Source organism: Oryza sativa, chromosome 5 (genome assembly GCF_034140825.1).
Source record: "Oryza sativa Japonica Group chromosome 5, ASM3414082v1".
Classification (NCBI taxonomy): Eukaryota; Viridiplantae; Streptophyta; class Magnoliopsida; order Poales; family Poaceae; genus Oryza; species Oryza sativa.
In genome coordinates this window covers 15118399-15139689 of record NC_089039.1, presented here as the reverse complement: position 1 = coordinate 15139689, position 21291 = coordinate 15118399, and the positions used below count along the sequence as shown (strand labels likewise).

At 44.2% G+C, this 21291-nt stretch overlaps 4 protein-coding genes and 1 long non-coding RNA gene across 5 annotated transcripts; 1 reads left to right on the top strand and 4 right to left on the bottom strand.

The window, feature by feature from the left end:
- The first annotated feature begins 1341 nt into the window (after window positions 1-1341).
- On the top strand, window positions 1342-4834 carry LOC4338419 (uncharacterized). Its single transcript, XM_015782616.3, has 6 exons — window positions 1342-1984; window positions 2714-2914; window positions 3009-3108; window positions 3718-3921; window positions 4029-4091; window positions 4323-4834. The coding sequence occupies exons 1-6, from the start codon at window positions 1377-1379 to the stop codon at window positions 4428-4430; spliced, it is 1284 nt and encodes a 427-aa protein (XP_015638102.1). The 5' UTR covers window positions 1342-1376; the 3' UTR covers window positions 4431-4834.
- A 155-nt stretch (window positions 4835-4989) lies between these two features.
- Window positions 4990-7095, bottom strand: LOC4338418 (transcription factor GTE10). Its single transcript, XM_015782816.3, has one exon. It carries the CDS (start codon window positions 6945-6947, stop codon window positions 5202-5204), a length of 1746 nt encoding a protein of 581 aa, XP_015638302.1. The 5' UTR covers window positions 6948-7095; the 3' UTR covers window positions 4990-5201.
- Window positions 7096-8031: 936 nt separating this feature from the next.
- LOC4338417 (superoxide dismutase [Mn], mitochondrial-like) lies at window positions 8032-12788 on the bottom strand. Its single transcript, NM_001402510.1, has 6 exons — window positions 12433-12788; window positions 10285-10331; window positions 10051-10176; window positions 9898-9954; window positions 9056-9133; window positions 8032-8402 (listed from the first exon to the last, which is right to left on the bottom strand). The coding sequence occupies exons 1-6, from the start codon at window positions 12725-12727 to the stop codon at window positions 8310-8312; spliced, it is 696 nt and encodes a 231-aa protein (NP_001389439.1). The 5' UTR covers window positions 12728-12788; the 3' UTR covers window positions 8032-8309.
- An 828-nt stretch (window positions 12789-13616) lies between these two features.
- LOC136356451 (uncharacterized) lies at window positions 13617-14581 on the bottom strand. Its single transcript, XR_010741276.1, has 3 exons — window positions 14464-14581; window positions 14264-14383; window positions 13617-14158 (listed from the first exon to the last, which is right to left on the bottom strand). It is a non-coding gene; the product is annotated as an uncharacterized lncRNA (long non-coding RNA).
- A 283-nt stretch (window positions 14582-14864) lies between these two features.
- Window positions 14865-18672, bottom strand: LOC4338416 (protein ACTIVITY OF BC1 COMPLEX KINASE 3, chloroplastic). The gene is made up of 7 exons (XM_015784717.3): window positions 18228-18672; window positions 17905-18135; window positions 17228-17563; window positions 15957-16512; window positions 15680-15866; window positions 15198-15564; window positions 14865-15095 (listed from the first exon to the last, which is right to left on the bottom strand). The coding sequence occupies exons 1-7, from the start codon at window positions 18606-18608 to the stop codon at window positions 14973-14975; spliced, it is 2181 nt and encodes a 726-aa protein (XP_015640203.1). The 5' UTR covers window positions 18609-18672; the 3' UTR covers window positions 14865-14972.
- Window positions 18673-21291: the final 2619 nt, after the last annotated feature.

Genomic DNA, 21291 nt, shown 5'->3' with positions numbered 1-21291 from the left:
CTGCTTGCTGCCTGCATAGGAGGCAATAAGAAAAAAATATGCTCTTTTAACTTTCTGGGCTGAACTTTGTAAATCCAAACTACTTCTGATATATGTTATCCTGACAATTCAGAAATTAATGTAAGGATTCAGGGATATGATTTGTGCATTTCATATACAAAAGCATATAGGGGTATGTATAGAATATAGTTTACAGAAGTATATAGGGATATGATTTGTTGCTGTTGTCAAACTTGATGCTGGAGTTGATGGATGCAGCTGGTTCTTGCTGCTGTTGCTGCTTCCTACTTTCTATGGGAGCTGCTTGCTGCTGCAGATTTCTTGCTGATGTTCTGCTTACTTGGTGATTTGCTGCCTGCTGCAATTGCTAGTCGTGCTTGCTGCTAGTTGGTGCTTTCCTGCCTGCTGGAATTGCTGGTGTACATGTTGAAAACTGGGGGTGCACGTGTACCGGTCGGGTTGATCTGCCGGCATGGTACTGCGTGAGAGGGGCGACGAAGGGGCACGTGCGCAAGCGTGATCTCGTGAGAGCGAGGGGTGGAAACTAGCTGATTTCTGTTGGAAGTTTTCTAAGGGCCTACTTTTTTGTTTTTAGGAAACCAATTATAGCTAATCTGTTGGAGGAATAAAAATTTTAACACCTCAAATCTTGTTTAGAATTCCCATAACTGAAATGTTGAGGACAGAATTTCGGGATGCTCTTGGTGATGCTCTTAAGATTAGTGAAAGAATCAAAACCTATTTTTACAGAGTTCCAGCTCTATCTCTCCTAATAAAGTTAAGATTAGTGAAAGAATTAGAACCTATGTTACATAGTTCCAGCTCCATCTCTCTTAGAGGTAAACTCTAGACAAACAATTTTTCTCCATAAAAAATAAGAGTAAAGCTGGTTGAAGTGCTATCACAAAATAAATTAAAGAGGTGAAACTGCTTTACAACTTCACTGTAGCTTTTAAAGTTAAATTTAGAAGTTATGGACTGTTAGGTACAGCTCCAGGCTCAGGCTCCAGTTTCAGCTCCTCTTCTCTTGGAGTTAAAGCTCAGCTAAACAGTTTTAGCTCAATTTAAAATAGGAACGGAGTTGGGTAGAGCGCTTTCACAACTTCACTCGAGACTCAACACTTAAAACTAAATTTAGAAGTTAAACAAGTCCTTAAAATCCTGTCAAACAGATCCCTCGTATATATACTCTCTCATTTTTAAGGACTTATCTTATTAATGACTTCCTCTTTAAGGACGTGCAATGCTACAAAAATTACACCCGTAACTCAGGAAAAAACAATTCACACGAAATGTCGGCCTCGCTGAAGTGAACCCGAACGGCTGTACGCCCTGTACCCCAATCCAAACCATTCTGCTGTTCTCTTCCCGTCGCCATGGCCATCTCCGCCGCCGCGGCAGCGGCAGCGGCGCTCTCGTTCCCCAGAGCGCTCCCCTCTCCACTCCAACCTCGCCGCCACCGCCACCGCCGGCGCAGCGCGGAGCCACCCGCCTGCGCGCACTCCGAGCGCGGGGTCACCTTCGACCCGGGCTCCGCATTCTACCGCAGCGACAGCGCCGCGGGCCGCGACCTCGCCGTCCTCGCGGCCACCCTCCACCGCCGCGCCGCCGGCCCCTCCGCCCCGTTCCTCTGCCTCGACGCCATGTGCGGCTGCGGCGTCCGCGCGCTCCGCTACCTGGCGCAGGTCGGCGCCGACTTCGTCTGGGCCAACGACGCCTCCGAGGCGCTCCGCCCCGTCATCGTCGGCAACCTCTCCCGCTTCGAGCGGGCGCCGGACAGGAGGTGGGCGGTGTCGCACCTCGACGCCACCCGGCTGCTCTCGGAGCGCTACCTCCGCCGCGAGTACTTCGACGTCATCGACGTGGACTCGTTCGGCGGCGACGCCGCGTACATCAGGGCGGCGTTGCTGGCGCTCAGAATTGGGGGCCTACTGTATCTGACATCTACGGATTGGCGGTCCGCGAGAGGGTATGGCTCAAGAAGGTGAGTCCGTGGTCCATTTCGGCATGACACATCTCGGGTAGTATCATCCAATTTGTAATGCCTTCGCCTTAGCTTCTTAAAGCTTGTGCTAATTCATCAAGCATTTCTATCTTTTGTCAATTATTAGAATTGTTCTGTTTATTGTGTTCAGATTATGTTGATTAATATTTGCTCAATTGAAACTGGAGTGTCTGCTACACTTCTGCATTGAATTGCTTCTTATAGCTCAACTGACGGTTGTAATCTTTGTATTCTGAAAATGTACATAGTTTTACATGTTCAAATGCTGGCCTTTTAGTTGTTCAGTAGGTGTACTAGAAACTGCTAAATAACGTATGGCAAATAATGTCAATTATTAGAGAGCATGAAACATATGTTTACCTAGGAAAATCCATGTCAGATGGACAAACGGTGTGAGCGAAGTTAGAAAGCAGATTTTAGAATGAGTATGAACATCAAATCAGTAATTCTGTTTGTAGTATAATTAGAAACAGTGAATTCAAATTAGATTGTTGAGTATGACAGTGTGCACTTCGTACATGCATATCACTATTTCTTTGGTGGTGTGCCAATGCTCCTGTTGTAATAGTCAATTCCTTTTGTAATGCACACTAGGCTACACTACAGATTAGTTTTTCTGTGTTGAACTTGACCAGGTTTGTTTTGTAGTGGGCATTATAGCATCCATGCTTCTTTCATGTGAACCTTGTAACATTATGTTTTCTTTAGCTCTTTGTCATCATATGGAGCATATATACGTCCAGTGCCATATCCGAATGAGGTCGGTTTGCGAATGCTTATAGGTGGTGCTGCACGGGAAGCTGCTATTCTGGGATTTCACATTACTCCATTGTTCTCATACTATGCATATCATGGCCCTATTTTTCGAGTCATGGTACAGTTACATAATGGAAAACAAGATGGCATCAGGTTAGTCATTGTTCTTTTGTTACTGGTCATTCTATGACGATATGAACAGTTAGTCCATACAATGGGTAGTTGCTAACTATTTCTATTTTGGCAGTAATTATGGTTTCATTTGCCATTGCAAAAGTTGTGGCCAGTCACGGACTTTTGGATTTGATGAGTTGGGGCAGATTACTTGTGGTTGTGCAGACAAAATTGTAGGTACACGAGTCTGTGGTGGTATAATAATGTGAAAGGCATCATAAGCAAATCATAGTTTGTCCCATTTTTTTTACTGTATTGATGCGAAAGATTTCTTTGTTGAAATCAAATCATGTGTGATCGCTTGGAGTGGTAAAGCTCCCGGATACATGATTCACTCTAGAGTCAGGCTTACTGGGTAGTGGATACTCCCAGATCAGCCATAGCTGCCAACCCAGGCTTTGCTATGATATAGTTAGCAAGTGTTGGACCATATTAAATATTTTTAGCAGGTCTGAAAAGTAGATCAATACTTCTTAAGGTTAAGTAAGGGCTATTAGAGTATGTTAGCACAATACAAAAGGTTATCTGACTACTTTGTTTCCAATAGAACACCCCAAAGGTAATAAACCAAATATTATCACTTTGCTAGCATACAAACATGCCCATTTAATAAGTTGAGAACCATATGCCACATGCTACTAATGAATATGTCTCCATCACATAAGTTCATCACCTAAGTTGAGAACTGTATGCCATACGCAAGAAATCTCATCAAGCCATTCTTACTGTTAAATACTTGGGTAAGGAACTGTGCTATTATGTGGTTACATTTTCTTTTACAGGATCCCGATTCGATCACTGTTGTAGGACCACTTTGGACAGGTCCTCTCCATGATACCACCTTCCTAACTGAAATGTTAAGCTTGGCAACAGAATGGGGATGGGCAAACACAATTGAGAATGGTGTCTCATTAGAAAAACTTCTTGACACAATGATTGAGGAAAGCGACTCAAGGTTGCCCCCTGGATATATCAGACTTGATGAGGTATATTTTGCAGTTCCTTATTAACTTGTTCAGAAATATGTAATGTACCATTCAAGCTTACTATCAGAAATCTTCCAGCAAAACTAATTTGTTGCATGTGGTTCTAGATTGCTAGCCGTGCAAAAGTAAACTCTCCACCACTTGGCACCCTCATAAACTCGCTGCGAAAGGTATTTCGCTTGTCTGTAATATCAATGTTCAGTTAACATGCAAATTCCTAGCTAACTCAGCACCCATCTTTTCTTAATTTTTGCTTCTTATGTGATATGTATCAGTCAGTTCTTCTTAATAAGTATTTACCTAATGAAGCATCTTTAATTAACCTTTTGACTTTTTAATAAGCATATATTGGTATACCTTTGCAATCTGACTATCTGAGCACCCTCTGAATGTGTGAGCAGGAAGGGTATGCTGCTTGTAGATCACATATAGGCGCCAATGCAATCAAGACCAACTGTCCCATTGAGTGTTGCTTAGACGTCGCGCAGGAGATCCGGAATTTGCGATAACAGCAACCTATGGCCTATGTGGTTGACGAAGCAGACAAGATCGTTGCAGTTGAAGAGCACACAAGTATATTTGGGATGAGCAGCCCATCAAGGTTTCCTGTGAGCATTTGCTTCCCAAAACTAGTGGAGAGCTCTCACACAAGAAGTAATCTGAAATAGGTTCACCCATCTATCCTGCACTACACAGGCAGCAATTTTTGCTTTGTTACTTTGCAAGTGGGAGGCAGCAATGTCAGCTGTGTTGTTGAGGCATTTTAGCACTATTAGTTGTTTCTCTTTGTTTTTCTGTTTGTTAAGAGGTTAGTAGCATCACTCTTGGAAACTCAAGGGTGCTTACCATGTACAAACATTGTTCCTGATCTTCAATTTTGCACCAGATATATCTTATAAATCAGTTTCTCTTACCTTTTCCAAAGGTAAATCTCACCAAAAAAAAAAAAGACTACTTCGTTGATGCTGTCGCTTTGCTTGTTTCAGATAAACTAACAACATGTGCAACTGTTATCATTCATGAACAGAAGACTAAGCATACACTTGAAATAAGGCAGAAACAGTACAGTTGTTTAAGACGATTCATAATTTCATATAATCAGATATAATACAAGACACATGTACAGCATAACTTAGCTGCAAGCTAATCAATGGTTTTAAGTACATCAAAGGCTTGAGAGCAAGCAACTGATGAGATCATTGTCAGAGGCTCAGAGCATATGATCCCAATGTGACAAGAAACCTACAGAGCTTTACAGACACCATTGATGATGGATCATGCTATTCTTTGAGGAAGAAGCCGAGCTTCTGTAGCAGGCCGCCGCCGCCGCGCCGATGCAGGCTGTGCCGAGATTTCACCGGGCTGACGATGTACTGCGCATCGCCGGAGATCCCGAGCTGCTTCATGACACTGGGGTCGATGCTGTCGTAGACCGGCCGTGCCGTCCTCTCCATCTCCTGCAGCTGCTCGCGCGCCATCTTCCTCTCGAGCTCGCGCGCCGTCTTCCTCTCGAGCTCAAGCCGGAGTTTCTGCCTCTCCTGGGCCCTGGCGATCAGCTCCTGCATCTCGGTGTTCGGAGATGCTGCTCTCTCGGCGATCAGCTTCTTGTCTTGCTCCGCGACCTCATGTTGCTCCAATGGCTGAAGCTTCGGCGCCTCAGCTTCAGTGGGATGATCTGCGGTGTCTGGCTTGCTGCTCGCACTGTCGCCGTCGTCGTCTGAGTCACTTTCCGACGAGGAGGAGGACGAACCGCTGCTGGAAGAGGAGGAAGAGCCACTGCTGCTCGAGCGAGGAGAATCTGGGAACTTGTTGACTGATACAGGGGAGACGCCGCCAGTGACGTCGATCAACTCGTCATCCTCTTGTTGCTTCGGAAGCGGCGAGAACTCATCGATCAGGGGAGAGACGCCGCCGCAGACTGTGACCTGCTGCTGCTCCAATGGCTTCGCTGCAGCTTCAGTGGGAAGTTCAGAGTTATCAGGGCGGCTGCTCGCACTGTCTCCGTCATCGTTAGAGTCGCTGCCTGAAGAGGAGCAACCGCTGCAGGATGATCCAGATGAGCCACCGCTCGAAGATGAAGATGATGACGATCCAGAAGAGGAGCCAGTGCTCGAGCTAGGAGATTCAGTTTGAGGGAACTTGTCAACTGCAACAGGGGAGGCATCGCGGACGAATTCTTCCTCTTGTTGCTTGGCAGGCGGCGATTGGAGAGAGAAGCCGCCGCCGCCGCTGGTGTTGATCAACTCATCATCCTCTTCTTGCTTCGGAAGCGGCGAGAACTGAACCTTGTCCACTACCAGGGGAGAGACGCCGCCGCAGATGTCCATGTCCATGTCCGCGCCCTCATCGGCGACCTCGCCGTCCTCCATCAGTTGGCAGATCGACGACGAGCGGCTGGTGGCGTCGGGTGCCTCGATCTTGGGCGGTTCTTGCTCCTCCGCCAGCCGTGGCTGAATCTTGGTGGTCTGCTGTTGAGCGAATTCCTCGAGCAGGTTCAGCAACTGGAACAAGGCAGCATCCTTCGCGGAGCCAAGGTCCACATCCATCTCTTCGCCATTAGGGTCCACGACGCAGCAGCACTGGCTCTGCATCAAGGCCACGATGTGCGGCGGCAATGGCATCTCCGCCGACAGCGAGGAGAGGAGGCCGTAGAGGCGGTCCCTCTGCGCCTTGGGCATGGTCGGCTCGATCACCTCCACCTCCACGATCGAGCTCGCGGAGGTCGCCGCCTTCCGCCTCTTCTTGCGGGGAGAGGCAGCCCCGTCCATCGCGGCGGTGGCCTCCGCCTCCGGTCGGGCCTCCGGACGACGCAAGAAACGGCCGCGGCGAGGGAGAGCGCAGGCCTCGGAGTGCGCCGCCGCGGCGCGCCCGCCATGGACGTCCTCCTTGGCGCGGGCCACCAAGGCCTCCGCCTTCTTGAGGAGGCCGCCGACCACCTGGCGCTCCGACTGGATCCGCTCCCTGAGGCGGCGGCGGGACGGCAGCGCGGCGGCCGTGGGAGGAGGAGGCGCCATCCCGACGGCCATGTCGCACCTCGGGTGGAGTGGACTCTGCTGCGAGGGTAGCTAGGGCACAGAGATGGATCGAATCGAGAGGCGGCGCAGCGGCGGATCAAGTGCAGCGAATCGAGGGCGAAGGATCAGGTGGAGGAAGCGGGCGGCGGGAATGGGAAGCGGAGGCGGCGGGCGAGGACGAAACGAGATTTATGGATGGAGGGGTACCGAATGGGACTCGGAGTCGGAGTCCGACTCAAACTCGATGTCTACTACAGCTGAGCGAAGTGAAGCGTCTGTGAAATGAAACCGTTCGTTTATCATTCGCAAAATCGCAAGGGCGAGTCGTTTGTCCTAAGCTTTTTTGTAATTATGCTGAACTTTGAATTTTCCAAAATTAAGCTGTATGGAGTACTTTTTTGTTTTTAAAAAGTGACTGAAATTTACGAAATGAAAAGAAAAACTGCTCTTTTTTTTTGAAAAAACACACCGGAAACAATCATACAATTCGTCTTGATCTATGTAAAATAAAAAAAAATGATGGTTAAAATTTGTGAAAGAGAATCGGAGATAAGAACACCACATTCTTCAGCACGCACCCAAGCAAATAAAGTCAGAAACAAGAAAATTGACCGATAAAAATTTATGTTCGAATATATTTATTAAATATGGTTAAAATATAATCTGATGAAATTATTCCCCAACATACATTTAAACATATTGTTTTTAGATAATATTCTAAATATTACAAAAGATATCGCTCACATCCAACTTTTATACAACTTGAGCACTTAAAAACAAGTGTCGTGGCTTTTCCGCGATTATATGAAAGATGCACGCATGTACACCAGGCGATGAGGACTGTGCTGAGGTACGAGGGGGATTAGTATTTTGGTTGATCCATTACTTGCGTTCCACGAGACTATTCTTGTAAATTTACAAAGAACTGCATGCGTTCCATATGTACGAGTGTTCTTCCTAAATTACATCATTACTCCCTCCCTCCGTCCCAAAATATAAGCAATCCTAAAATATAAGTATTTTTAACTATGAATCTGAACAATTATGTGTCCAGATTCATAGCTAAAAGTCACTATATTTTGAAACGGAGGTAGTATATCAGCACAGAATTATTCATTCGCTTTGAGAACGGGAATTGGCACAGAAAGGCAGTACCGGCGCAGTAGTAAATGCATGGGCAGTGAAACACCAGGAGCAAAGAAATGCAGGAAAGCAGCACAAGAAGAAAATCTCAGGCATATTATGTTATGCATTAGTCCACCTCTACGCAATGTACACAAGGTCCAGAAGTGCAATAGGCCCATTTTTATTGCATACAAAGATCCATGGCAGTACTAGGTGAAAAAAAACCATGAGCGTTGCCTTCAGACAACATCAAGCAGTCGCATTTTCGTACACCTCCCCTGCGTATTTCCAGTTCATCACCTTCCAGATGTTGCTCAGGTAGTCTGGCCTGACATTCTTGTACTGCAACCACGGAAATCAATGAAGACTGTTTAGCAATAGCAAAGGTTGAAATTCGAAGCACAAATAAGTTGGGTGTGCACGATGTTGTAAGTTGTTAAACAGCCAGAGGTAACTATTCCTTCTATAGTCAGACTATGTACTACATCAGAAGTTCAGAACGTACAATACTAGTAATCTTCAATGGTACTCACATTTTGTATTCATGCACATGCGTATTCGATGCCTAGTCACATCCTACTACTCCTAAATTTTCTCTGATCTTTTGAGACATAACCCATGAAACAATGTGATATCATTCTACTCTGCTCCTGTTAGGTCTTGTGGAAAACAATGGGAACCGTATTTTCAAGCAGTAGCTTCATTCAGTGAATTATGTAATAAGTGGTTGTAGCTTCTTTGAAGTAAAGCCCAGGATTCTTTCCATTATCTTAAAAAAAAAGGCAATAGCTTCGTAGTGCAAATGCTACAAGGGGAATAAGTTGTCCAACTCATTCAAGTGTGAATTTGTGATCAATGAACACATCATATGTGGCGCTAGCAACACTAACAACATAAGCAAATTACAACATGCCATTAGGAATAATAACCAACAGCAGAATAAGAGCAACTAAACAATGAGTGTGCCTCTGACCCCCACAACAGCATGAGATTACCTGCAGGTAGTACGCATGCTCCCAGACATCAATTCCCAACAAAGGAACCAAGTTGGCCCCCTTCGTTACCAGAGGGTCCTGCAAATTGCAAGAAGTCAGCTGTGCCCTATTATCAAATCACCATGTAGGATGCTAAAAAAAATGTATTCTTTCCTTTAGAAAGTAGGGCTACAATTTCATATTGCTCAACACATTAGCCAAAGCAAAAACTGAACTATGAGAACAGCAAACTCTTGCCATGTACTTAGAACAGTCATATTCAGAATTCATTAAACAATGAAAATTCATAGATACTTCATAAAAGTTTACAGGATGTTAGAAAATAGTATGTTCAGAAGACAATACATCTTATACTGGTAAAACACATTAATTTTAAGTACCATGTCATAACAACTTATTAAACAAAATATAGTGTCCTTGCTCTTAACTCTTGAAATCCAATTGCAGGACTGCTGAACAAGGTATTGTTTCAACAGTACATGTTAACTAAACTGCAGTAACATATTTTAGCAAGCCACTAGCATATTGATCGGTACCATTTTTTATCAGAACAATGAACATGCATCCAATAACAGTTTCCTTGCCCAATGTACCAAAATTATTGCATATGTTTCTAACGATGTGTTTCTGCAGTAACCATTGATGTACCATATTGCTAATCCCCATCCCTTGATCTTACAGAAGTGTTTTTTATCACTATCTCAACAGACATTGAAAACATGACAAAAATGATAAGAATCTACTGAATTGAACTGTTGTTGTTCAAGAGTAGACTGCATGGTATAGGACATCCTGTTATTATGCGCAAATAATATAATCTACAAAGAGTTAAGAACTTTCACCTGGTTAGCAGTTGTTTCCACTGAAAGCTTCTTTGCCTCTTTATCCAAAGCTAGCCACTGTACGAGAAAATAAATATAATAAATGAACAATACATTTCTTCAGACTGAACAGGATGACACATCAATGGATAAAGCAATGCATGGTGTACATACCACCCATCCAGATCCTTGTAAAGCAGCACCTTCTGCACTCATCTTCTTTACAAGTGCCTCAAATGAACCAAAATCCTCATCAATGGCCCAGCCAAGTTTTGCATGTGGTGGATCACCACCACCCTCCTGTAAAACACCCAATATTTTCATTAATTCGGTGATTGGAGATCCAGTAGAAAAAAAGTAAGTGGAGGAAGAAAGAAATGGAGCAAGTTGTATGGACTGGATAATTACGCTGATAGGCTTGAGGTTATTCCAGAAGATCGAATGATTGACATGGCCTGCAGCACAGTTAATACAAAGGCATTACTGAAAATATCTTTGTTGTAACGAATAGAGTAGATATCTGAGAGCAACGAAATCGCAATAAATTAACTCTAGAATTTTTTTTATTGCAAATCAATGAATCTAGACAACAGATGAGATGCTCCGGCAGTGAATGGACACCCACTAAGCCTTCTGCTTCATGGTCAGGAGGGGTGTGCCGACCATTTGCTTATTTCTTGTGTCTATGCTCGGAAGATTTGGCTTTGGTTCCTCTTGCAGTGGTGTCTATCCAAGTGCAAGAATTTAGCTAAGAGCTGGCAAAAGTCACACCCATCCTGATTTTTTGGAGGCTCTAGAAGAAAGGAACACTAGTCTCTTCAATTCCGCGCTCACACAATAACACAAACACAGCAGCTCCATCCTACAGGAGCGTTGGGAGTGGGCGGCAGCTTGGGTCCCAGCTGGAACAACGTAGCCCTGTCCTGAGGATACCTCTTTACTACCATACCACCTGCTGTTCCCTTTGACGGAGTGTTTGGCTAATGGGATAGGGAAATGATTTCCCACCCACAAAAATGCATCTTTAAATCCTAACCATTCATTCTTCCAGTTCCATTTAATCCTAACCCTTCATTGATTTCCCAATCCTAATCCCACTCCCCATTTCCCATTATCCAAACACACCCTGATAGTTTGGTGTAATGTGAAATTGTGAACCTTACGCCAATTTATCATGTATATTATCATCCAACATATGAATATAAGTGAAACTACCAAACTATTTCTTCAAAGTTAAATAAAATTTTCTGAAGAGATAGTAAAAGGGGACCACTAATTTGTCTCTATATATTTTTATTAGAGAAATTGGCAACTGTGGAACCAACTCAAAGGCAGCTCAACCTGAGCTCAATAAATCAGCAGCTCATGGATGCATCATGGTGCTGTCTAATTTAGTAGAAACGCATCTGGTCATATAGAAATGAAGCTTAATACATCAACCATTCTCCAAGTGCATGATCAAATTAAAGAAGCGATGGATCTCAAAATTACAATAATGGATCACTAACTGACCAATCAGACTGAGTTCATCTCAAAGACAGGAAATTAACATAAAACAACTCAAATTTTTACAGGAGACAGGAAAATTTCTGGCATTGAGATGGGAGATAACATAACATACCCTTTAAATTAAAGGGTGTACAAGCACAAAATTCAATGCAGTTCGAACTTCTGCGATGACAATACACCCCATCAAACACTAGATATGTCTAGAACATAAAACAAAGAGGGCCTTCAAAAGTTGAAAGCTAGATTAAAATAAACTATGGCACAAGCCCAAGAACCCAATGCTGAATCTACTCAAATCCTATCTTAGGCGAACAAATCCTTAAAAGCACAACCAACTGACAATCAGGATAGCTAAGTGCAGAGAACATGCATCAAAATTGTTCAAATTCGAGCCCAAAGTACATTACCGCATACAGAACTTTCACCTAGAAATGAAGCTTAACAGATCACCCATTCATCCAACTGCCTGATCAAATTAGAGAAGCACTGGATAGCAAAATTACAACAATGGATCGCTACCTGACCAGTTAGACTGAGCCCCTCTCAAACACAGGAAATTAATATAAAACAGCTCAAATTTTGCAGGAATCAAAGGCACACCAACTAATCACTACCTGAACCAAATGACAATCAAGACAGCTAACGCCTAACTGTGGATAACAAGCACCAAAATTGTTCAAATTTTATACTCAAAACACCCACGCAGTTAACACATGTCTCAACTGTTTTAAAAAATAGTGTATGTACCAGACCACTACAACACAGTATTAAACCTAAATTCGCGGCCGATAATAAAACCAGAACCACCTAAACCCCTAGAAATGGGAGGATCCTAAAACCCCCAACCCAATCCGATTCTCCATTTGGGGGAGCACACTGCCTCTCCCGTCCAGACCAATCCAGATCAGCCACAATAGCACACAAATACCCCACCCAATTCCTCAGATCCCCCGCCGCCCGCATCGCCCGCGATGAACAGGACGAAGAAAAAGAAAGAAAGAAAGCCGTATGCGAGGAAGGGGTAAGGGGGGCGGGACTTGGCCTCACCTCCGCCGTTGAACTTGATGGCGCTCTGGAGGTGCACGATGGCGGGGGCGTCGCCCTTGGCGACGGCGGCGTCGAGCTGCTCGAGGGCCTTGTTGTAGTTGGCGACGTAGGTGGCGTGGTGCTTCTGGTGGTGCAGGCGCATGATCTCCCCGGAGATGGCCGGCTCCAGCGCGCCGTAGTCGTAGGGGAGGTCCGGGAGCGCGACGGTCGTCACACCCCTCGCCGCCGCCGCCGCAGCCAGCGGCAGCGCCGCGGCGGCTAGGGTTTTCCTCGAGGCCAGCGTGCGGAGCGCCATGGCTGCGTGACACCGTAGCACTGGAGGATGGGGGAGGAGGAGGAGTGGGCGAGTGGCAGGTGCCTTGTCGAGATGACGCCGCGGCGATATATAGCGCTTGCCCGCTTGGAACGGAATGCTTCGCAGGGGGGTGCGTCGCGATTCGTGCAGGGTGGTTAGATTAGATTAGATGGACGCGTGGGTGGCATGTCTCACTTGTTTATGCGGCATCTGTCTCGTGAACGCTTCAACAGATGCTTCTTCTGTCATGACGTGTCCGTCCTATTACATTGTGAATTAATTATATTTCTTTTGCGAGAACATTGTGGATTAATTTTCGCCTGAACATTCATTCATCTCAGCATTTTGTTAATTGTTTCTTTTCTATAGCAGAATTACCCGGGCCTAACTGAGATTTGAGATTCGAGTACTTCCTCCGTCAAGAAAAAAAATACCAACCTATATCTGTCCCTTTTAACGGAGAGGTAAGTGACAGTACTAGTATTAATCATAGCAGGTACAATAGCAGGCTATAAGGGCTCCTCCAACAAGGATGAGTCAGCTAGCTTATAAATCTCCATATCAGCTTTTATATGATGTGGAAGAGAGAGAAGATAAGGAGAGAGAATGCACTATATCTTCTTCAAGAGCTAAGCTCCTAAAGAAAATGTGAGAGGAATTGTGAAACCCAAAGCATTTTAAACAATATGCTATGAGATAATCTATTGGAGAGGTAGACTTTTTGCTATCTCTTGTATGAGGTGGACAAGCATGAGCTAGTGCACTAGCTCAACCATTAAAGGAGGCCTAAGCCAGCTATAAACATATTTTAAAGAGATAAAAGAAGAGAGAGAAGAGCAGCGGGCTACAGATCTGTAGCCAGCTGCAACACGGACTCCAAGACATAACGTGTGTATGACAGGTGGGACCAAATATTAATGGTATAGTAAACAACTATTGTATGAATTGACTATTACATTGGTTATAAATGATTTGGAGCCTGTAGTGGACTACACTATTAAACTTGCTCTCAGAAATCTTATCCTGCTTTGGCTGCTTCCACTTTTCAGTTGAGCAGCTTGACTACTCAGATTCAGATAATGCCGCTGCGGGAGGGTGGGTGCGGTGCATCAGACAGAATTCAGATCAGCAGCAGGCAGCAGCCTATGGAGTATGGAGGCGCCGTCGGAAAGACGGAAGAGAAAACTGGTGTGCCTCGTGCAGTTGTATCGCGAGGTGTTCAGAAACGATGGGCGACCAGCCCAACAATGTTGCTTTCGCCGGTTCTTATTTTGCTCAGAGCTTGCGTCAGAAATGAGCTTGGAAGTTGGAACGTGCTGTCGTTTACATACTCTTCTTTTGAGAGATTAATCGCTGTTTTTCTGTAGATTCAGAGGCCGAAAATTACCTTTCCTCATCATAGAAGGGCGTTAGCTAATCTGAGGCATGTACCTGTAAATGCATACAAATGCGATAACACGAAATACTACTAAGAGCAAATTTCAAAAAAACTGTATTAAGTTGCAGTTTTCTGAAATTTACTCTTCTACTAAACACCTGTACACAAGCTGCAGCTCTTTTAGTGAATGGACAGCAGTGCAGCAGAGAAAGAATCACGTTGATTCTATGCAGGAGAGTGAGAAACACGTTTAGGGCACCCGGTTATTTATAGCCTCTCTACAAAAGATCCATGTCAGCATATTTTCCTACTTGGAAGAGATTAAATGAAGAGAAAGAGAGCAAAGCTATCTACTAACCTGGAGATAGTCTAATGAGAAAAACGAGAAAATGGATTAGAGAGCTATAGATACCCATGTAGACATACCATTGAAGTGGTTTACTATTAATCTTCTATTGCTGAGAACTTGTCCCTCCTACACAAAAAACGGAGCGGCCTATTAACACATAATTAATTAAGTATTAGCTATTTTTTTGAAAAATAGATCAATATAATTTTTTAAGCAACTTTCATATAGAATTTTTTTTCAAAAAATACACCGCTTAACCGTTTGAAAAGCGTGCGCGCGGAAAAAGAAGTGAGTGGGTTCCCAACTCGGTTTGGCAAACCCTAGTGGCTTCAAGTGGAGAAGAGTTCCTGATTTTCGTAGACCCAAAATTTTTCAGGCTTTGAGAACAATCTACAAACATCTAGGGGATCTTTTTATCCGGCATGAATGAAGAAATCAACTTTATACTTGATTTCCGAATTACATTTCCTTTTCTCTTTCCTGTGGAAAGTACCGTGTGAATTTACATGTCTTATCTGCTAAGGAGATCCTGGAGCAGGTGGAGTTCTCAGCAGCTGCTGCAACAGGCGGGCCGCGAGGCGCTGCGTAACACCTCCTGCAACCCGGGAGCCAAGAACGCGGGCCTCTGGCTCTTGTAGCACCTGAATGAATATCAAAATTGCTCCATGGTATCAGCTAAAATATTTCTTCATAGAGGTTGAATCACACATTCACACGTACTGAGAAATGAAGCTGAAGTATACCTGCACAATTGGTTGCAAGATGGTTGGGTCAAAGCCATCCGAGGATCTCAGAAGGCCCCATATTCTGAAAACCCTGTCCCGCAGCTCAATCATTTGTTCCCTTTCAGTGTCGCTTATCTTGAACGGTCCGGCTGGATTACCACTGGATATTAATGGTTTAAGAAATTCTGGAGCTGCATTATACGAATCAATCAGCGTTCCAAAAGTGATGGCTTCTGTGACACGAACCGCTTCTTTCACAACTAGGACTCGCAATTCCTCCCCATCAGGACCAAGTAGAAGCTTTAGAACTGGTTGCAAAGCATCTTTTGCTGCAAACTCTCTATCTTGGCTCCCTTGAACAAGAAGATTTTCAAGCCTATTCCATCTGTATAGAAGCAATACTAGGGTTAAATAGCAGTAGAATAATCAGTACAAGATGCAATTACTGACAAGAGTAGTCAAAACTCCTCATTAACTACTTCATGAGGACATAAACTTGCCTGAATTTTCCATCCTTGAATAGTAGCTCAATTAAAGCATCTCTGAGATATGGATTGGGATCAGTGAGTAGCCTTTTCGCAAAGTAAGGGTACGAGGCAGCGAGCACCTTAAAATTGGGATCAGCATAGAGTGCTAAACCTTCCAGTACAGTGAGCGATCGCAGTATCAATGCGTAGTATGCCGGTACTAGTTAAGAATAAATAGACAAGTTGTATCATTACATGAGCAGAATTAGCATACAAGTGAGAACTAGCATCTGACAACAGGAAAACATACCATTAAATGGGTACTGGTAGAGAACAGCGCCTAAGCCATCAACTATGGTTTTGAAGTTTAGCTCACTTACTGTTGAGTTCAGAGCATCATCAAAGAAACTCTTAAGAGCAGGGACAATTGGGGAGACATCTACATCAGGTTCCAAAAAATCGAGAGCATAATAATCACGAGCCATCGCTTCATAGTCCCTATTGACCATGTGAACAACATGGCCTATGATGGCTACTCTTGCATCCTCTGGGGTCTCACTCATCATACCAAAATCAAGAAAGGCAAGCTTCCCTTCAGGTGTTGCCAATATGTTACCAGGATGAGGATCAGCATGAAAGTAACCGTACTCCAATAGTTGCCTTAAGCTGCACTGAATACCAATGTTCACCAAATCCAGAACCTTCAAACCTTGTTTTTCAATAGCTGCTTGCTGGTTTAACTTTACACCCTCAATCCACTCCATTGTCAGAACCTTTGCACTTGTGTAGTCCCAAAATATATCAGGGACCAGCACATCTTGCTTGTCAGCATATAACTTCTTAAACCTTCTTGCATTTTGGCCTTCCTGCATTCAAAGTTTTCACTACCATCAAGTAGATGAACCAACAGGAAATAATTCTACAAAGCTCTGGTACTTTGTACAACACCTCTGTAAAAACTTTATATTATTTCCTTTCCTCTTAATTAAAATAAGCAGCTCTCCAGCTATCCCGTTCAAAAAAACAAAAATTCTACAGATTAAGCAACTGAGCGTGTAAGCTAATTCAGTGAAGCATTCACTGGAAGAGTTTGCAATGTAAGTTTGATATCTTTCTTGTTTGAATTTAAAATGTTACGAAATGGTACCCCGCTACTTCAATCCATTCTTGGTGGACAGCGCTAGCAACATGCGCTGGTACGCCTAGGAAGGGAGTTCACACCCAACTACTTCTAATGACTTGGGAAATATGGAAAGAGAGGAACCAGAGAGTGTTCCAGACTTGGGTCCTAGCAGAAGCTAAACGCCTGGCACAGATTTTACCTTAATTTTCCCTTTTGTACAGTTTTCCTCCTGCTTTATTCAATGAAATTGGCGCACTCTAAGTGCCGATTCGTTCAAAAAAAATGTTACGAAATTTCGGAATTTCAATGCCCCATAGAACTCATGCTGAAAGTACAAACCCTGTTATTCACAGGTACAGTGTAACATCCATCAGTAGGAAAAGTAGTGGCATACATGTATACTGCAGATATTGATCAGATTATGTGCAAAAAGGTTCAAAAGAACAATAAAATTGTACCTGGACATAATTAAGCTCTTGGTAAACTCTTCGAGCAAATTCATCCATGAGAGCAACAACATCACTGGATATAAAGTCGACATATTTATTTATTAGATATCCAAGGCCCCTCAGTAGATAAAAATCAAGCCCTATAATATCCTCAATACCAGGCCTTTGCACCTTGACAGCTACCAGTTGCCCAGAGTATTTTAACCGTGCCTTATAAACTTGACCTAAACTTGCAGCAGCAATTGGGGAAGGTGATATTGTTGAGTAGATTGAATCAAGAGGAAAGCCAAGCTCCCTCTCGATACATGCAAATGCCTCTTCATCCGGAAACGTGGGAAGCGAATCCTGCAAGACAGTTTACATGTAAACCAATTGGAGATATAACATAAACCAAAAATGGAAGCTATCCCCCAGTTATCAGGACACATCTTAAATGGTAAGCTCAAGCTGACGTCATTTACTTCAAAACAATAAGCACTACACTACTAGTGGCAAGAATCTATAGGTGAAACGTTCTTGAACGAATTACTGTCCACTAAACAGGCAAGAAATTGCAGGGACACTCCATCTTTGAACATGAGCATGCCACATTGGCCAAATGCTGGAATAGAATTGAATGCCTTACTACTAAGTTTGAATCAGACGAGTATGCTTCGAACGAGAGAAGGGCAAGCAAGATCGGCCACCTGCAGCTCGGAGAGCTCCTCGAGGTACTCGGGTGGGCAGAGGTCGGGCCGCGTGGACAGCCCCTGCCCAATCTTGACGAACGTCGGGCCGAGCCTGGTGAGTATGGTCCGCAGCTCCACCGCCCTCGCGCGCCGCACCGCCGACGACGACTGCCCCCTCTGCTCGTCCAGGAACACCTTCAGCCCAAACGCGCCGATCTTGGACACCACCTCCGCCGCTCGCAGCGCCACCTGGTGAAGCAAACAGCAGCCAGAATTGTCAGAATTCGAGTGCCAAACAGTCGTCGAGCACATAGGGGAGCAGTCAGTATCGGGGGATTTGCCTTGACGGGGCGGGAGCCGTAGCGGGAGGAGAGCAGCTCGGGGCTGAAGACGGTGGCGGCCGCGGCGCGGGTCATGGCGCGGGACTCCGCCTGCAGGTCCTCGGCGCGGTCCCGGGCGAGCGACGCCACGTGGGTAGGCGCGGCGGGCGGGGAGGCGCGCGGGGAGAGCTGGATGGAGAGGCTCCCCGGAGACTGGGACGACGGGGAGGAGGAGGGTGGCGCGGCGGTGGAGGCGGCGCGGAGGAGGGGCGGGCCGCGGCGGGGCCGGTGCCCGTGCCCGCGCCCGCGGCGGCAGTCCGCGCGGCGCGGGAGGGGAGGGGAGGGGAGGGAGAAGGAGACCGCCGGGGAGGCGGGGCCGGCGGCGGCGGCGGTGGCCGCCATGGCGGAGCGCGGAGAGCTGGGGTGCGGGTGTGTGTGCGGACGCGGGGGCGTGCGCGTCGTCGACGGCGGGCGCCGGGGGCGCTTGTTACATTTTTATTTTTTTTTGGGGGGGGTGGAGGGTTGGTTGGTTTATTGGGGAGGATTTGATGTGCGCCACAGGAAGAAGGGGAGGAGGGGGCGGCGTCCACGGCACTCGCTGCTGCAGGCGGCACAAGGACTTTGGGAACTCGTGATTTGACTGACGGTTACTGTTAATTGACATTTCTCCCTCCATAAAAAAAAAAAAACCTAGACTAACGTGACACTAAGATTCCCGTGATACTATAATATATAGCATGCAATGCTAGGTCATGTTTATTTCCCAAAATAAAAATTTTTACGCTATCATATTAAATATTTAAACATATACATAGAGTATTAAATGTAGAAAAAAAAATCGATTACGCATATTACGTGTAAATTGCGAGATAAATCTTTTAAGTCTAATTGTGTCATGATTTGACAATGTAGTGCTACAGTAAATATTTGCTATAAATTTGTCTCGCAATTTCCTCATGGAATCTGTAATTTGTTTTTATTATTAGGCCATATTTAATATTTAAATATATGTATATATCTGATCTAACAACTAAACCTAAAAGTTTTCCCCCATCGAGCTAGTTTGGTTTTTTCGCGACGAAGAAAATAGTCTGCTATCAGACGGTAATTTGCTAATCATACGCCCAAACAGTGTAGGCACATTATATTAGCAATAAGAGAATAATCTATGGTTAAAAACACGTGTTTTTCGATACTTAAACATCAACGGTTAAAAAGAGACTATGATGAAAAAAAAAATCAAGTTCAAAATTAAGAACACATTCTAAAAAGGCTAATTGAGCTTAGCTATTTCTCATATTTCGTTAACATGTTTTTTAAACTTCTAAACATTGTATTTTGTGAGAAATTTTGCTTTAAAATTTAAATAAATCGTTTTTTTAGTTTTTAATAATTAACACTCAGTTAATCATATGCTAATTATGTTTTTTTTATTTTGCGTGCAGCTAAAAAGCCAAAATCAAAAGCTGAAAAGAACGTGCCCTAAGTTTTAAGATTTCAATTTTGATATTGGCGTATAGGAATTTAGTGTTTGAATTTGATAAAAGTGCGAATATGGCGTTATCTTACAAATTACACGAAGAAGTTTGGTTTCTTTATAATCTAATTTAAAAAAATCTTATGTTCTGAAGGTAGCCGAATATTTTTTTCCATTCGTCCAAAATTGTATTTTACCCAAAAATTTTAGCAAATTCTTGGATTGATGATGGATCATATCTATCTATGGTTATCCCAACAAAGTGAAAAAAAAAGTACCCACACTGAAGGTCCAAAACTTTGTGCACATTATTAGAGCAAGAACAACTACATGTTGTCATGTTGACCTTGGAGGGTCCGGATTATAACGATGCAAATTGATTGAATATTTTGAGGGTTAATACATTCTATAAGGGAAAAATATACCTTTTTTTCGAAAACAGACACAAGAACAATATAGTAAATACAATTTCGCTTTAGAATAATATCTAACATATAACAATTGTTTTGGAAATTAAGATCGTTCCTAAAAATTCATAGGTTCCACATTGCCCCTTAATTACAAGCTTAACTCCTAATACAAACTCAAGTTTTTTTATTTTCCGTGCTATAATTCATAATATAATTAAGGATTCCTTTTTATTTCCATTTGCAAGGCTTTTGGCTGTGTTGTGAGACCGAAATGAGTAATGATTTATCGTGGCTAAACCGTGGGACATTTGGATGTAGGGTTGCTGCATAATTTGAATGTAGGATAATTATTTCTGAGATTTTAGCATCATTTCTCAAGTCTCAACCTCTCTTTTTTTCTCTACCTCTTCCCCCCTCCCCATCTCTTCATGCGCTTCATGCGGATCCAGCAAGGCCTCGAGCCCCTGATAGGCTGATACTCATGTTGGATCCGTCTATGCTCGTTGATGAATTATAGTTCCAATAATTACAAATGCAGTTCTTTACAAGGTTTAAACTATAGCTATTGTTGAAAATATGGTCATAAATTGGTATTTTTTATTCCAAAATATTAAGACAATAAACATGGCATACACAGTGTGAAATGATCTAGTGATAAAACTAAACATAACCATGGTTATGGACATGCTTAAGGTAAAATAAGCATCATCAATGAGACAACGCAATAACATTGCGACTGACAGATTTAACAAAATGAAAGGTAGCAGAAGGATGTTATACCCTGTGAAAGTCTCTCCGCTGGATTGTGAGGCAGAATTGCCTCCGTTGGTGTTGTCGATTGGTGCGCCTCCAGTTCCTGGCGCACCACCTCCTGCCGCTCCGGAAGCACCACCACCAGTAGACATTGCGCGATGCAGATGGAACCGAACGACGACGAAGACGGAGAAGAGATCAGTCTCCGGAATCACCACCACCAGTAGACATTGCACGATGCAGATGGAACCGAACGACGACGAAGACGGAGAAGAGAGCAGTCGTGCGAAAGCACTCCCCAATAACCTGATCACCCGCCTATCCCGTGCAGATCTCAGGCGAGGGTGTGGTTTCGAAGGCCTTGCTCGTCCCAATGACTTGTGCGCGCAAGCGATCAGAACCGCCACCAGTAGACATTGCGCGATGCAGATGGAACCGAACGACG

Bases quoted from the DNA above. Each gene is read 5' to 3' on its own strand.
- LOC4338417 (NM_001402510.1), bottom strand. From the start codon at position 12,727: ATGGCGCTCCGCACGCTGGCCTCGAGGAAAACCCTAGCCGCCGCGGCG. The intron at 10,177-10,284 runs GTAATTATCCAG...GGTGTTTTACAG, and splicing joins ATAACCTCAAGCCTATCAGC to GAGGGTGGTGGTGATCCACC. The intron at 8,403-9,055 runs GTAATCTCATGC...CCGTGGTTGCAG, and splicing joins AGCATGCGTACTACCTGCAG to TACAAGAATGTCAGGCCAGA.
- LOC4338418 (XM_015782816.3), bottom strand. From the start codon at position 6,947: ATGGCCGTCGGGATGGCGCCTCCTCCTCCCACGGCCGCCGCGCTGCCG.
- LOC4338419 (XM_015782616.3), top strand. From the start codon at position 1,377: ATGGCCATCTCCGCCGCCGCGGCAGCGGCAGCGGCGCTCTCGTTCCCC. The intron at 2,915-3,008 runs GTTAGTCATTGT...CTATTTTGGCAG, and splicing joins GGAAAACAAGATGGCATCAG to TAATTATGGTTTCATTTGCC. The intron at 3,109-3,717 runs GTAGGTACACGA...TTTCTTTTACAG, and splicing joins GTGGTTGTGCAGACAAAATT to GATCCCGATTCGATCACTGT.
- LOC4338416 (XM_015784717.3), bottom strand. From the start codon at position 18,608: ATGGCGGCCACCGCCGCCGCCGCCGGCCCCGCCTCCCCGGCGGTCTCC. The intron at 18,136-18,227 runs GCAAATCCCCCG...TTGCTTCACCAG, and splicing joins ACGGCTCCCGCCCCGTCAAG to GTGGCGCTGCGAGCGGCGGA. The intron at 15,096-15,197 runs GTATACTTCAGC...ATATTCATTCAG, and splicing joins TCTTGCAACCAATTGTGCAG to GTGCTACAAGAGCCAGAGGC.